Here is a 13,688-nt window from a genome sequence, read left to right as displayed (position 1 = left end):
CTTTATTGGGGCGCAGGGTAACTGAGGGCCATGAGAAGGGGGGGGCTGGGCCTTGGGGAGAAGGGACCTGCGTGCCTCCAAGCAGCACTTGTAAGTAGAGAACTGAAAGGTCCACTGCCCAGGAAAGAAACCTGTCGCCTGTTCAAGGTGCTGCAGAAGTGGCCTCATTTCCCTAGGAGGCGGACTTCCTCCTACGGGGGAATCCCTGGCTGGGAGGAGCAGGGGCCCTTCCTTCTGGCGGCCTCAGACGTTCAGCAGGTGCTGGCACATGCCCTGGCTGGGAGATGGGGTGGGAACTGGCCTGGAGGGGGGCTCAGAGCCAGTACATAGGATGCCAGGGACCGGGTACCTGGGCACCTGGGTCCTTGGGTCCTGGGGAGGAGTCCTGCAATGCCTGGGGGGCTTGGGGTTGCTTCTTTGTCTCTTTGTCCAGAGCCTTATGTAAGAGCTTTTCTTGGGAAACAGGAAGTCCTGCTTGCCAAGTTGAGCGCAGGGAGTAGTGCAGGCCTCAGTCCAACACACCCAGTCCGGCCTTAACCCCAGCACCCGTCCAGTTTCTTGTCCCTGCTTCTCCTCCCTGCTGACCCCTACCCATCTTTTCTCACCTTCAATCATCTCTAGCAATCTTGCCCAGAGATCTCTCCCATGTCGGAGCCCCAGGTCTCCCACCGTAGCCCCTCAACACTGCCCAGCTTGTCCCCCATCCCTGCTTCTGGCACCATGCCCCATAGCCAGCCAGCCTTCCCTCCCCCAACTCTGGGGCCGCCCCCGGGTTCCTGAGCTCTGGCCGCTCTTCCTGGGTGTCACTGGCAGCCCAGTCCTTCCAACAGAGATTGGCACCAAATTCTCCTGAGATTGAAGGGGGGAGGTCCTCAGGTGACACTAGCCTCACAGTGGGGCACCAGGAACACCAACAGTACCCCAGCTTGCTTTCTTCCTCCTTCTTTTTTATTCTCAAGTTCCTTTTTATTTCTCCCTTGCGTAATACTCTCTTCCCTTCTGCACCACTGTCTGTACCCCCACCCTCCCTGCCACCTCCTTACCCCCCCATTCCTGAAGCCACAGCTGTTGGCAGGGTCCCGGCTCATGCCAGCCTCATCTCCTTTCTTACTAGCCCCCAAGGGTCCCCCGGGCGACATGGGGGGCCCAGTCCGAGAGCCGGCACTCTCAGTTGCTCTCTGGTTGAGTTGGGGGGCGGCTCTGGGGGCTGTGGCTTGTGCCATCGCTCTGCTGACCCAACAAACAGAGCTGCAAGGCCTAAGGAGGGAGGTGAGCCGGCTACAGAGGAGCGGAGGGCCGGCCCACAAGGGGGAAGAATATCCCTGGCGGAGCCTCCAGGAGCAGGTGAGTGAGGGGAGATGAGGATCTGAGCGGGGAGGATGAATGCCACAGGGGTCTTTGGGCCTCTCAGTTCTGGCCTCCCAGTTTTCAAAGTTTCAAGTGGGTGCAAGAGGGGGGTCTCGGTTTGAATGTCAAGGGAGCAGCCACTCCAGGAAAAGAAACAGTTAAAGATTAATGCTTCTTGTACCTAACAGATCCTGGAGGGCAGCCAGCACCAAGACGCAGGGGGCTGGGGAAAGGTGCATAAGAGATCTGAGGCATTCTTGGTGTTTGGGAAAACTGGGAAGGAAAGCTCCCTGCCTGGGTCCCCTGCATCTTAGTTTAACTCTGACCCTCTTTCCATGAGTAGAGCCCAGATGTCCTGGAAGCCTGGGAGAATGGCGCACGATCTCGGAAAAGGAGAGCAGTGCTCACCCAGAAGCGGAAGAGTGAGTGAACCCCGGGCACAGCAGGGGTAGGAGGTGATGAAAGAATGGGGGTTGCTAGTTTGAGCCCTGGTGAGGTGGAGAGTCAAAACAACTGAGATTTCCTCCTTCTCTCCTCAGAGAAGCACTCAGTTCTGCACCTTGTTCCCATTAACATCACCTCCAAGGGTGAGCAATATTTTAAATAATGGCTTTGGGGGAGGGGCACAAGCCAAGAATTTTGGGGCTGGCAGCTGGGCCCAAGAAAGTCTTAGAAGTAAAAAGGGGAGAGCTGCTAAGTGTCTGAGAGTGCAAAAATTCTGACCTGCCACACTCCTCACCTCCAGAGGACTCTGATGTGACAGAAGTGATGTGGCAACCTGTTCTTAGGCGTGGGAGAGGCCTGGAGGCCCAAGGATACATTGTTCGAGTCTGGGATGCTGGAGTTTATCTGCTGTATAGCCAGGTAACCCTAGACATACACTGAACCTAACCTAGGGGCCTGGAGGTTGGCTCTATGCTCTTCTCAGAGGACCTGTATGTGTCATACCGAGGGTCCCTGATTGCGCTGTTTGTACCAAATGAAGACCCTTCTTCATTCCCTAGATCCTGTGTCAGGGCTCCTGAGGCCTCCTACAACTGGGTGGTGCTATCTTGGTTTTCTTCAACATCTCTTCCTTTTCCTGTCAGGTCCTGTTTCATGATGTGACTTTCACCATGGGTCAGGTGGTATCTCGGGAAGGCCAGGGAAGGCAGGAGACTCTGTTCCGATGTATACGTAGTATGCCCTCTGACCCTGACCGTGCTTACAATAGCTGCTACAGTGCAGGTAAGAGCAGTGGAGGGTAGATGTGAGCAGAGCAGGTCGTGGCTGACTTGGGCTAGTGGTGTGGGGAGCTACAGTAGGGGGTTGGAAGCCTGGGTGGAAGCAGATATGAGGAATGAAGGATAGAATACTTAGGTCCTCATGAGAGAAAGAGAAAAGGTGGAGCCATAGCAGGTAGGGAGAAACATCAGAGTTTGTGGATAGCTGTGATTCACCGAGCATCTATTTTTCTCCTCTTTCTCAGGTGTCTTCCATTTACACCAAGGAGATATCCTCAGTGTCATAATTCCCCGGGCAAAGGCAAAACTTAGCCTCTCTCCACATGGAACCTTCCTGGGGTTTGTGAAACTGTGATTGTGTTAATAAAAGGTAGTTCTCAGCTGGGAAGAGTAATGTGGTGTCTGAAACTTCAGTTCCCTGAGCCCAGTGCTGATTAGAATAATGAGAGCAGGGTTTTGGAGAAAAGGAAATAAAGGTTTATGGATTAAGATATGCAGTGGACTTAATGTCCCAAAGACTACAGAATCTGTCCCAAGGAGGGTTTTTTTGTTTTGTTTTTTGGTGGTACTGGGGTTTGAACTCAGGGCTTCACACTTATTAGGCAGGCACTCTACCACTTGAGCTCTTCCACTAGCCCTTTTTTGTGTTGGGTGTTTCAAGATAGTCTTGATAACTATTTGCCTCAGCTGTCTTCAAACCTTGATTCTCCTGATCTCTGCCTCTTAGTAGCTAGAATTACAGGCATGAGCCACCAGTGTCCAGCAGAGAAGGATGGGTTTTTGAGGACCAAAACTGTTGAAACCTGGGGATTGCTTATCTCTCATTGGTGTCAATGTCTGTCCATCTCCACTGATGCCAACTTCTGAGGCCAGGAGCACGATGGTTCGGCAGGTGATACATAGCTCAGTAGGGGACTGTAACATGTTTATCTTGAATTCCCCAATGTAAGGGAATGGAGGGGGGAATAACAAAAAGGAAGAAAAAAATTGACTTGCCCAATTGGTCAGTTCAGGCTGGCTAGTGAAGTGGTTTATTGTGACTATAAGCATACTTAGGTTTCTGTCCCTATTACATTTTTCAGTTAATTTTTGCTTCCCATTTCTATGGAAAAGGGATGTCATGTTCATCTGACTGCCACCTGCTGAGGGTGGACAATGTTAGGGGAATTTTCAGATGGAAGGCAGGCAGTAAGGAGTCAGTGTTTTTCAGCAAAAGCAGTTTTTTTGTTTTTTTTTTTTTTTGGCAGTACAGGGGCTTGAACTCAGGGTCTTCACCTTGAGCCACTCCACCAGCGCTATTTTTGGGAAGGGTTTTTTGAGACAGGGTCTCTAGAACTATTTGCACAGGCTGGCTTCAAACCACAATCCTCTTTATCTCTGCCTCCTGAGTAGTTAGGATTTATAGGAGTGAGCCATCGGCCTGGCTCTAAGCAGCTTTTAAGTATCTGCTACGTGAGTACATACTGGAGACAGCCGAGAGCTGGCTAGACAAAAGACAGGGAATGGATAGCCTCCAACTGGGTTGACTACATGACTGTTACTCCCTTTTCCTTCTCCCCTCCCACCCCCCTAGACTTTGATTATACGGATGTTAAAAAGGTAGAAAATTATAGTTTTTAACTCCCATCCAACCCAAAATTCGTGTGTGTGTGTGTGTGTGTGTGCGCGTGTGTGTGTGTGTATGTGTAGGGGGGTTGGTATCAGGCATTGTCCAGATTTGTGACGGATCCACTGGAATGCATCCAGAACAGCACCACCATCTAGCGGCAGATTGAGGGAATGACCCAGCTTCCTCGGTAGTTTTAACCCTTGATTCCCTAGGCCACACCTCTCTCTAGGCAACCTCGGCCTCTCTTCATTCCACAAGAAACCTCATCTTCACTTTTCACGATCTGTTGGGACCCAGTTTCCGTCACTATCTCAAGAGATGTTATCCATTATGCATCCGTCTGCAGGGGCTGCCATACAACGAAGACCGACCCTTTGCAACCGCATTACTCTTCGGGTCCCAAATTTTGCCTTTCATGCGTTGCCTTCTCCTGGTGTGCCAAGCCACTTCTATCTCCTCCAGGTTGGGCCTAGAGTTCAGGGAACTTTGAATGCGTCGTACGCCCTGGCTCTGGTCTTACTCCTTTGAGCTCTTCTTTCTGATCAAGCCTTGCTTAAAGTTAAATAAAACTTTCATTTCGCCCTGTGCCTCGCCTCAGGCCCTTCCCTGTACCAGGGCATCTCTGCCTTCCTGGCTGAGCTCTGGAGCGGCCCACTGGGCCAGATTATCGACGCCCCGGAGCTCCGGACCACGGGTGCAGAACGCGGTCGGACTATGCCGCAGGCGCGTGAGGCGGGATGCGACACGCAGGCGCAAAAGGAAGAGCGGTGTGGCCGCCACGCGCGGCCAGGTCGGCGGTGTGCGCAGGCGCAGTCAGGCTAAGAGCTGGTGGGCGGGACGGTCCCGCGGCTTCTATGGTCTCGGGTAGGCGGGACTGGGCGCGTGGTGGCCGCGCCGCCGCAGCTCGCCGGGTGTGACGTACTAATCGTGCGCCGCCACCGCCGGTGGGCCTGGGGCTCGCGGGAGGGGAAGAAGGGGGGAGAGGTGGTGGCGGCGGCGGCGGCGGCGGCGGCGGCGGCGGCGGCGGCGGCGGCGGCGGTGGTGGAGGCTGAAGCCGGACAGGAGGTGGCCGCGGCGGCGCGGCGCGCGGCCCAGAAGCGTTGGAATCCTGAATTGAGACGGCTCCGCCTGAAGACAGCAGGAGTGGCGGGGCCGCCGCCGTCGTTGGAGAGATGAGCCGGGAAGCCTGAGGCGGAGACGCCCGCCTTCGGGCCCGTCTGCCCGGCTTCCCCGCTCCCGGTGAGGACGCCTCTTCCCCTCCTACCTCCCCCCACGTCCTGCGTGGCCTGTTCCATTCCTGGGCCTCACTCCCACCTAACCAGGGCCAAGAGGCCCTCGAAGGGGCTTAAGAGCCGTGTGCGCCCAGCCATCTGAACATGTAGGACCATTCCGGTGCTGGGACGCTTTTGGGTCCCCGGGGACGCGGCAGGAGAGGGAGCTGGGCTTATTTGCCTCGCGCGACTCAATTCTGTCCCAGCGTCTTGATTCGGTCTCCTGTACTCCTATTTGGTTCTCCTTCAGTTTCCTTCATCACTTTCTTACCTGAGCCGTAGCCCTGGTACCCCCATTCCCACCTGAGACGACCTCAGCATGCCCATGCCCCATCCCGGGTGTTCCAGGGTATTAGGGAACCGTCTCACCACTCTGAAAGTTTCCCTGGTAAAGTTGTGCTCGCCTCATCTCAGGACGGGATTCCTGTTCTGAGCCATCTCTCTGAGCACAATCACCCTTGTTAGGCTCTCAAAGGACACCCCTCGTGGGAGTAAAATAGAGAGGCAGAGCCCGAAAATACAGGTTTCACCCAGAGAGCCGAGAAATAAGCACCCGAAGCCTGCCACTTAGTCATTTCCCCTTGTCTATCTGGACAAGGGAGAGATGATGGTTAGGGCCTAGGAGGAAAAGATGTTTGGATTCTGATTCTCTAACTTTGTTTTACAGGGTACTGGAAGATGAAAGAGACTATACAAGGGTCAGGGTCATGGGGGCCTGAGCCTCCTGGACCCGGCACAGCTTACTCAAGCCCCAGGCGGGAGCGTCTCCGTTGGCCCCCACCCCCTAAACCCCGGCTCAAGTCAGGTGGAGGGTTTGGGCCAGATCCTGGGTCAGGGACCACAGTGCCAGCCAGACGCCTTCCTATCCCTCGGCCCTCTTTCGATGCTTCAGCTAGTGAAGAGGAGGAAGAGGAGGAGGAGGAGGAAGATGAAGATGAAGAGGAGGAAGTGGCAGCTTGGAGGCTTCCCCCTAGATGGGGTCAACTGGGAGCCTCCCAGCGGCCTCGCCCTCCCCGCCCCACTCATCGAAAAACCTGCTCACAGCGTCGCCGCAGAGCCATGAGAGCCTTCCAGATGCTGCTCTACTCAAAAAGCACCTCGCTGACATTCCACTGGAAGCTTTGGGGGCGCCACCGGGGCCGGCGGCGGAGCCTCGCACACCCCAAGAACCATCTCTCACCCCAGGAAGGGGGTGCAACGCCACAGGTGCCATCCCCCTGCTGTCGTTTTGACTCCCCCCGGGGGCCACCCCCACCCCGGCTGGGTCTGCTAGGTGCTCTCATGGCTGAGGATGGGGTAAGAGGGTCTCTATCAATGCCCTCTGGCCCCCCCATGGAGGAAGATGGATTGAGGTGGACTCCAAAGTCTCCTTTGCACCCTGACTCTGGTAAGATGGTAAAAGGGGTGTGTTGGGAGGGAGAGGGGCTAAGAGCCTGGAGCACTAGGTGTTTCTTACTTTCATGAGAACTGAAGAGAACAGAGTGAGGGATCCAAATAACTGTGAAATGTCTTCAGCAAGTCTCACTTTGAGCAGGAAATATGCCTGGGACACAGCCAGGGCTGGAAAACAGAACCTCTATGTAGATGTTCTGTGGTCTTCAGGACAAATGAAAAACGGAGCCATGGTTTAGAAAAATCAGTCTTGTACATTCCAAATCCTTCCTCCTGCTCTCAGTATAAGAGCCTCTGCATATCCATCTCCGAGGACACCATTCTCATGGTGGTGGAATGGGTCTTCTTCCAGTAGTGGAATAAGTTATTTGTGCATTTGTCTGTGACAGTCTTACTAAGAATATTTCCCCTTTTAAGAACTCAGCCAAACAATTTAACATCCTTATTAAATATGCAAGTATTTATCAAGCTTTTATTATATGCTAGGTGCTATGTTAAATGGTAACCATAGAGTGGTAACATGTATATCCCTGAAATTTACATCTCTTTGAATCCTAGTCTTTTCTTGCTTCTCTCCTGTCTGAATAGGAACTCCCACTCTTTCCCTTTATTTATTTTTAGTAACATAAATCAGGAACTGTAGCACAATGTCACATCTGTAATTATGGTTTTGCTGTACAACAGTGCTATGAATCTTTTTTTGGTGGTAGTAGGGTTTGAACTTAGGGCCTCTGCTTGAGCCGCACCCCCAGCCCTTTTTGCTTTAGTTATTTTTCTGATAGGGTCAGGTGTTTTTGCACAGAACTTCGATCTTCCTATCTATATGTCCCACACAGCTGGGATGACAGGCATGAGCCACCACACCCAGTTTATTGGTTGAGATGAGGTGTTGATACCTAGGCTGGCCTCAAATGGTGATCCTCCTGATCTGTGCCTCCTGAGTGGCTGGAATTATAGGCATGGCCCACTGTGCCCATTTCCCTTTCCCTTTAGAACCTCTTGGGCATCCTTATGTTGTGGGATCTGCATTCCTGAAAGTTTATATTGGTAGATTCTGCTTCAGTGCATCCTTCTTGTGGTCTTAACATTTGTGTGCATCAGTTAATTCTCCCCTTTTTCTTTCACCTGGGCCAATTTCTCATCTCCATTCTACTTCCCATGCCTTACAGGCCTCCTCTCCTGTACTCTGCCCAATGGTTTTGGGGGACCACCTGGGCCAGAAGGAGAGCGCAGCCTGGCACCCCCTGATGCCAGCATACTCATCAGCAATGTGTGCAGCATTGGAGACCATGTGTCTCAGGAGCTTTTTCAGGGCTCTGATTTGGGCACTGCAGAGGAGGCAGAGCGGCCTGGGGAGAAAGCTGGCCAGCACAGCCCACTTCGGGAGGAGCACGTCACCTGTGTTCAGAGTAAGCCCTAGAGGAACTAGTCTCTTTTCCTTGGCCAACTACTGGATCAGAGTCTGGAAGCCTCACCCCATTTTTTTCTTCTACCTCCATATAGGCATCTTGGATGAATTCCTTCAAACTTATGGTAGCCTCATCCCCCTCAGCACTGATGAGGTAGTGGAGAAGTTGGAGGACATTTTCCAGCAGGAGTTCTCTACACCTTCCAGGTAAGGCTTGAAAGACAGGTGCCCTTCAAAGGAGGGCTGGGACATAAGGGATGGGGTGAGGGATGTACTTGGGGAGGTGAAAGTTACAACTGAAGTGAAGGGAAGGAAACCACACAGAAGGTGCCAGATCCCTATAAGGCAATTGGGAAGGGGTCTTTATTTAGGACCCTGAAATAGGTATACCTGAGTGTTCACGTACCTTTTTCTGGGGAATGGGCTTTTAACAGGACCTCAAAAGGATTTGTGATAAAGAAGAAGTCATTGTAGATTTTTTTTTTTGGTGGGACTAGAGTTTGAACTCAGGGCTTCATGCTTGCAGTGAAGGTGCTCTACCACTTGAACCACACCTCCAGTCTATTTTTTGGTCTGGTTATTTTTTATTTATTTTTGCAGTACCAGGGCTTGAACTCAGGGTCTTCACCTTGAGCCACTCCGCCAGACCTTTTTTGTGATGGGTATTTTTGAGAGAGGGTCTCGCAAATTATTTGTTCAGGCTTCAAACCACAATCCTACTGATCCCTGCCTCCCGAATAGCTAGGATTACAGGTGTGATCTACCAGTGCCTGGGTGGTCTAGTTATTTTGGAGATGGGGGTCTCACAAATTATTTGCACAGGCTGGCCTCAAACTGTGATCCTCCCAATCTCAGCCTCCCAAGTAGCTAGGATTATAAGTGTGAGTCATCAACTCCCAACCCATTTTAGATTCTTATTCTACACAGTAGTGGGTATTTCTGTTTTAGGTTTTTGTATTTTACTTTGTTTTTGAGACAGGGTCTTGCTATGTAGCCCAGGCTGACTTTGGACTCAGTTCTCCTGCCTCATTCTTCTAACTATTGGGACTATGTAGTGGGTATGTCTGTGTCCAGCCCATCATCTCTTGCATGATTCCATTTTTGGCCTATTTAGGAAGGGCCTGGTGCTGCAGTTGATCCAGTCGTACCAGCGGATGCCAGGCAACGCTATGGTGAGGGGCTTCCGAGTGTCCTATAAGCGGCATGTGCTGACGATGGACGACTTAGGGACTTTGTATGGACAGAACTGGCTCAATGATCAGGTAAGAAGAAGTAAATAAACAAGACTGAGAGGGGATTCAGGGATCAGGGTGTCTGGGGCCCTCTGAATGGGGGAGCCCTGTACCTATGCCACACCCTTCATGGCAAGTTGCCTCCTGTCTTCTTTCCAGGTGATGAACATGTATGGAGACCTTGTCATGGACACAGTCCCTGAAAAGGTAAGGTTATACCAGATTCTTCAGTTCCAAAAGAACTTCTGCAGTTTTAAGCAGTGTTTTCAGCCCCTTTCATCCCTTCCATTTTATAAGTAGGGTGTCTTTCTCAGGGGCCAGGGGAGGGGGAGTAGTAAATGGTAGCCTATTAATTTCAAATCTGTAAGCCTGGTCCTGAATTTATCAATTCTTTTTCTTTCTAAAAGTGTTTTTCCCTATTGTTAAACCCTAATAATTGGGTTCAGAACCTATCTGTAAGAGAAGATTAAAAACAATGTGTCTATTGTTAGTGATTTGGAGTAGAAGTTGTTGAAACCATTCTCCTTAGGTTATATGAAATAGAGTAGGTTGATAGGGGAGAGGGAAAATCCTAGTGGGAGGCTCTAAGGTCTCTTAATTCTATCCAGCTCTTTTGTGTCATTGGCACAGGTGCATTTCTTCAACAGTTTCTTCTATGATAAACTCCGTACCAAGGGTTATGATGGGGTGAAAAGGTGGACCAAAAATGTGAGTTATCAATTCACAACCATTTGTATAACATCTTGTCTCTATATAGTTATGAGTTTTGCTTTCTGTGAACCCTTTCTTCAACCTTATTCATTCAGTCTTCTATTAAACATCTTATGTGTGCTAGGCACTATTCTAGGTATTAAGGATACAGTACTAAATAAGCAAAACTTCTTGCCTTTATGGATTGGAAAATTTCAGCTGGTAGTAAGTATTCTGTTCACAGGGTAATGTAATAACATGGGAGGTATTTAGATTGGGTAGTCTAGGAAGGCCTTCCATATCTGAGACTTGAATGATCAGGAGCCAGCCATATGCAGATCTAGGGGCTCTAGGCAAGGGGAACAGCAAGTACATGAGACCCAGAGAAAAAGAACATGGTTGAGGGATAGAGGGCCCATGTAGGTGGCATATGTGATTGGAGAACAGTGAAATTCCTATCCCCTTGCCTTCTTTTTCTCTTTCCTCTCTTCTCTCTGGACTGGAACTCCTGGGCTCAAGTAGCTGGGACTACTGGCATACACCATTCTACCTTTGAACTAGCCCCCCCCCCCAGTCTTAGCATTTAATTTATGTCCTCACGTTTACTCCAGGACCTAGTGGGCAGGAGTGACATACAGTGAAAAGAACTTGGCTTTCTGTAGACCTAAGTTAAAATCTTTCCTGTGCTATTTGTTGCTTCTGTGACCTTGAGCAAGTTACTTTACTTTACCATGTTGCAGTCTTCTCATCTGTTAGGTTGAACATGAGGACTGTGGTAGCATTTTTGTGAGCAAACTGAGCATTTACTTTATGTCATTATTGTTCTAAGTGTCATGTGGATATTTACTTTAATCCTCATAACAAATGGATGAGAGTGGGTACTTTTGCTTTCTCCCTCTACAGATAAGGCAAATGAGGTATATAAGGTTATTAAGTAGCTTGCTCATGGTCATGAACCAGTAAATGGAGGAGCTGGAATTCAACCCTGAGTCTGGCTTCAGAATCCTAAGCCTGGGTTCTTAACCTACTAAGCACTTCTTTAATGTGTGACAAGTAACTGGCACTTGTGTGTTTTGACACTGCCTCCTTACTCCTGCCTTCCTCTTTTACCCTTAGGAATCTAAATATCTAGATGCTAACCTTACTGCAGAATCTAGGGTCTAGGTTTTGTGTTTCTCCCACTTAGCTGCCTTGCCTGTTGTTCATTTCCTCTTTAGAATCCACATGACAATTAGCAGGGCCCTTGTGTGCAATACCTGACCTCCAGCACTCTTTCTTCAGGTGGACATCTTTAATAAGGAGCTACTGCTAATCCCCATCCATCTGGAGGTGCATTGGTCCCTCATCTCTGTTGATGTGAGGCGACGCACCATCACCTATTTTGATTCACAGCGCACCCTAAACCGCCGCTGCCCTAAGGTTTGACAGGATTGGGGGAAGAAGGGCAGGATGTAGGGAGGTCCCAGTGGCAAGGCATTTCAGGAAGAATGGTGGACTTTGAGTTTCTAGATGACCTGAACATTGTATTTGCCATCACCATAACCTGGGTGCAGTTAGGAAAGGGAATATATCACTTTCTCTTTTTCCCCATCCAAATAGCATATTGCCAAGTATCTACAGGCAGAGGCAGTGAAGAAAGACCGACTAGATTTCCATCAGGGCTGGAAAGGTTACTTCAAAATGGTGAGTTTCCAGGGGCAGTAAAATGAGGTGATGGTGGGGGAGTAGTGACAGGAGGTGGAAGATATTAACCCTGGGAGTCTCCAGGTGAATGGGTTCATTTTCTATCCCCTAGAATGTGGCCAGGCAGAATAATGACAGTGACTGTGGCGCCTTTGTGTTGCAGGTAAGTAAATGACGGGATCTCCTTCTTAGCTCTGGAGTCAATTAGGTTAAAGGGTTGGGAGACTATTGCCTCATTTGGAACAGAGTCAGTTGTGAAGCAGGGAGTATCCTTATATGTTAGGATACAGAAACCTTGATTTTATTGGTCCTCTCTGGACCTCCTTCCCACAGTGGGACTGGGTCTCTGGCCTTTGGATCTGACCCTGATTATAGCTGCCTCTTAAATCCCTGACTCAAATGTATTTTCTCCCACTTTAAACACTAGGTATATTATGTACTGACTAAGAACAATAGATTTAGAACCAGGCCATTTTTAAATACCAGGTTATTGGATCTTGGTGCCCTTTGTATGTGACATGGGGATATTCTCTAAAGATTAAGATATATCTCATATGTAATATGTAGTCACAGGTCCTGACTTGGGAGGGATGCTCAGTAGATGGTTCTCATGGCCTGCTTTGTTAACACCCAGTACTGCAAGCACCTGGCCCTGTCTCAGCCATTCAGCTTCACCCAGCAGGACATGCCCAAACTTCGCCGGCAAATCTACAAGGAGCTGTGTCACTGCAAACTCACTGTGTGAGCCTCGTACCCCAGGCCCTGAGCCCATTAATGGGCAAGGGACATGGGAGACCCTTCCCAAGAAACTCCAGTTCGTCTCCCCATCCAATTCCCTTTGGTTTTTTTTTTTTTTTTCATATTTAAATGTTTAAATTGATTTCTGTTTTTTTGGTTTTTTTTTTTTTGAGAGAACACTGATTTCTGATGAGCAGGGTGTGGCCATGGAAAAGCCCTATTCTCCCTCTATAGGGAAATGTTGCCTTGTGGCCTGGGTGGAGCTGTCATTCCCCCTTGGATGTGCAGGGGGCAGGAAATCAGTGTGGGGGTGATGAGTGGGCAAAGGGATTACTGCCTGCCAGATCTTTGAACTTTGAACTTTTTTTTTATATATATATATAAATGCCACGGTCCTGCTCTGGTCAATAAAAGGATCCTTTGGAGATACATAAGTGGTGGTCTTCCTTAAGGGATCTCAAAGTTGTGGATGTGCTGTCTTAGGCCTTCTTCCGGCTACTGCTACCCCTTTTGAGGTCTTGAGACCTCAGGAGGCAATTCTCCATACCTGGCTCAGCAGTGCCAAAACCTTCTGTTTATCACCCAAATAAATCCTCCAGAGTGGAGGGCAACAAGAAGGGAAAGTAAATCAGCCTTAAGAATTAAGGGAGCCTGAGAGGGAAGTGGAGGATCAGGACGCTGAAGGGACTAAGGAGGGGGCTAACTAGGATTCATAACAGCTGTCCCACAGCCGTTAAGCCAAAAGAGGTTGCATCCCTTCTTTTCCTCCAGCCAGGGGAATCTTCCTAGCCCCTGGGATATCGCTTATGGTTATATCAACCCCAGTAAGAACAGCCCATACGGTGTCAGATATATCTGCTGCAGGGGAGAACATAAGTAAAACTTAGGGACCTGTGGAAACCTGGAGCAGAGAGGTAAAGGGAAGTGACTGTCCCAGGAGCGCGGAAGTCCCTGGAGGCTGAGGCCTCGCCCCCCTCGCGTGATAGGATCTCCTGAGCCACATGATGAAGGCACGCTCGCCTCCGCACGTGTAAGGGTGCAGGGCTCCAAGATGGCTGCCAAGCCTCGAGGCCAGACTCCTGTATGTCACTTCCG

General features: G+C 50.1%; 2 protein-coding genes across 4 annotated transcripts; both read left to right on the top strand.

Moving 5' to 3' along the window:
* Positions 1 to 131: 131 nt before the first annotated feature.
* Tnfsf13 (TNF superfamily member 13) lies at positions 132 to 2,950 on the top strand. Of its 3 annotated transcripts, XM_074046979.1 has the most exons (7): positions 132 to 258; positions 1,115 to 1,344; positions 1,691 to 1,769; positions 1,887 to 1,934; positions 2,093 to 2,211; positions 2,436 to 2,574; positions 2,816 to 2,950. In XM_074046979.1, exons 2-7 carry the CDS (start codon positions 1,138 to 1,140, stop codon positions 2,923 to 2,925), a joined length of 702 nt encoding a protein of 233 aa, XP_073903080.1. In that variant the 5' UTR covers positions 132 to 258; positions 1,115 to 1,137; the 3' UTR covers positions 2,926 to 2,950. The 3 variants fall into 3 exon arrangements, with proteins under 3 accessions (XP_073903080.1, XP_020007241.1, XP_020007236.1); XM_020151647.2 differs by lacking the exon at positions 132 to 258 and having other exon boundaries at positions 298 to 1,344; XM_020151652.2 differs by lacking the exons at positions 132 to 258; positions 1,887 to 1,934 and having other exon boundaries at positions 294 to 1,344.
* Positions 2,951 to 5,192: 2,242 nt separating this feature from the next.
* Senp3 (SUMO specific peptidase 3) lies at positions 5,193 to 13,041 on the top strand. Its single transcript, XM_020151655.2, has 11 exons — positions 5,193 to 5,418; positions 6,118 to 6,837; positions 8,012 to 8,251; positions 8,346 to 8,457; positions 9,365 to 9,512; positions 9,642 to 9,689; positions 10,113 to 10,190; positions 11,454 to 11,591; positions 11,772 to 11,855; positions 11,968 to 12,018; positions 12,490 to 13,041. The coding sequence occupies exons 2-11, from the start codon at positions 6,129 to 6,131 to the stop codon at positions 12,598 to 12,600; spliced, it is 1,719 nt and encodes a 572-aa protein (XP_020007244.1). The 5' UTR covers positions 5,193 to 5,418; positions 6,118 to 6,128; the 3' UTR covers positions 12,601 to 13,041.
* Positions 13,042 to 13,688: the final 647 nt, after the last annotated feature.

Source organism: Castor canadensis, chromosome 11 (genome assembly GCF_047511655.1).
Source record: "Castor canadensis chromosome 11, mCasCan1.hap1v2, whole genome shotgun sequence".
NCBI classification, from domain to species: domain Eukaryota; kingdom Metazoa; phylum Chordata; class Mammalia; order Rodentia; family Castoridae; genus Castor; species Castor canadensis.
The sequence above is the reverse complement of the archived record's forward strand: the minus strand, read 5'-3'. Positions and strand labels throughout refer to the sequence as shown.

What these genes read in the sequence shown, in the direction of transcription:
- Tnfsf13 (XM_020151647.2), top strand. Translation starts at nt 1,087, where the DNA reads ATGCCAGCCTCATCTCCTTTCTTACTAGCCCCCAAGGGTCCCCCGGGC. An exon ending in CATTAACATCACCTCCAAGG is followed by an intron (nt 1,935 to 2,092) that starts GTGAGCAATATT and finishes CCTCACCTCCAG; the next exon opens with AGGACTCTGATGTGACAGAA. An exon ending in CAATAGCTGCTACAGTGCAG is followed by an intron (nt 2,575 to 2,815) that starts GTAAGAGCAGTG and finishes CCTCTTTCTCAG; the next exon opens with GTGTCTTCCATTTACACCAA.
- Senp3 (XM_020151655.2), top strand. Translation starts at nt 6,129, where the DNA reads ATGAAAGAGACTATACAAGGGTCAGGGTCATGGGGGCCTGAGCCTCCT. An exon ending in TCCTTTGCACCCTGACTCTG is followed by an intron (nt 6,838 to 8,011) that starts GTAAGATGGTAA and finishes CATGCCTTACAG; the next exon opens with GCCTCCTCTCCTGTACTCTG. An exon ending in TGAAAAGGTGGACCAAAAAT is followed by an intron (nt 10,191 to 11,453) that starts GTGAGTTATCAA and finishes CTCTTTCTTCAG; the next exon opens with GTGGACATCTTTAATAAGGA.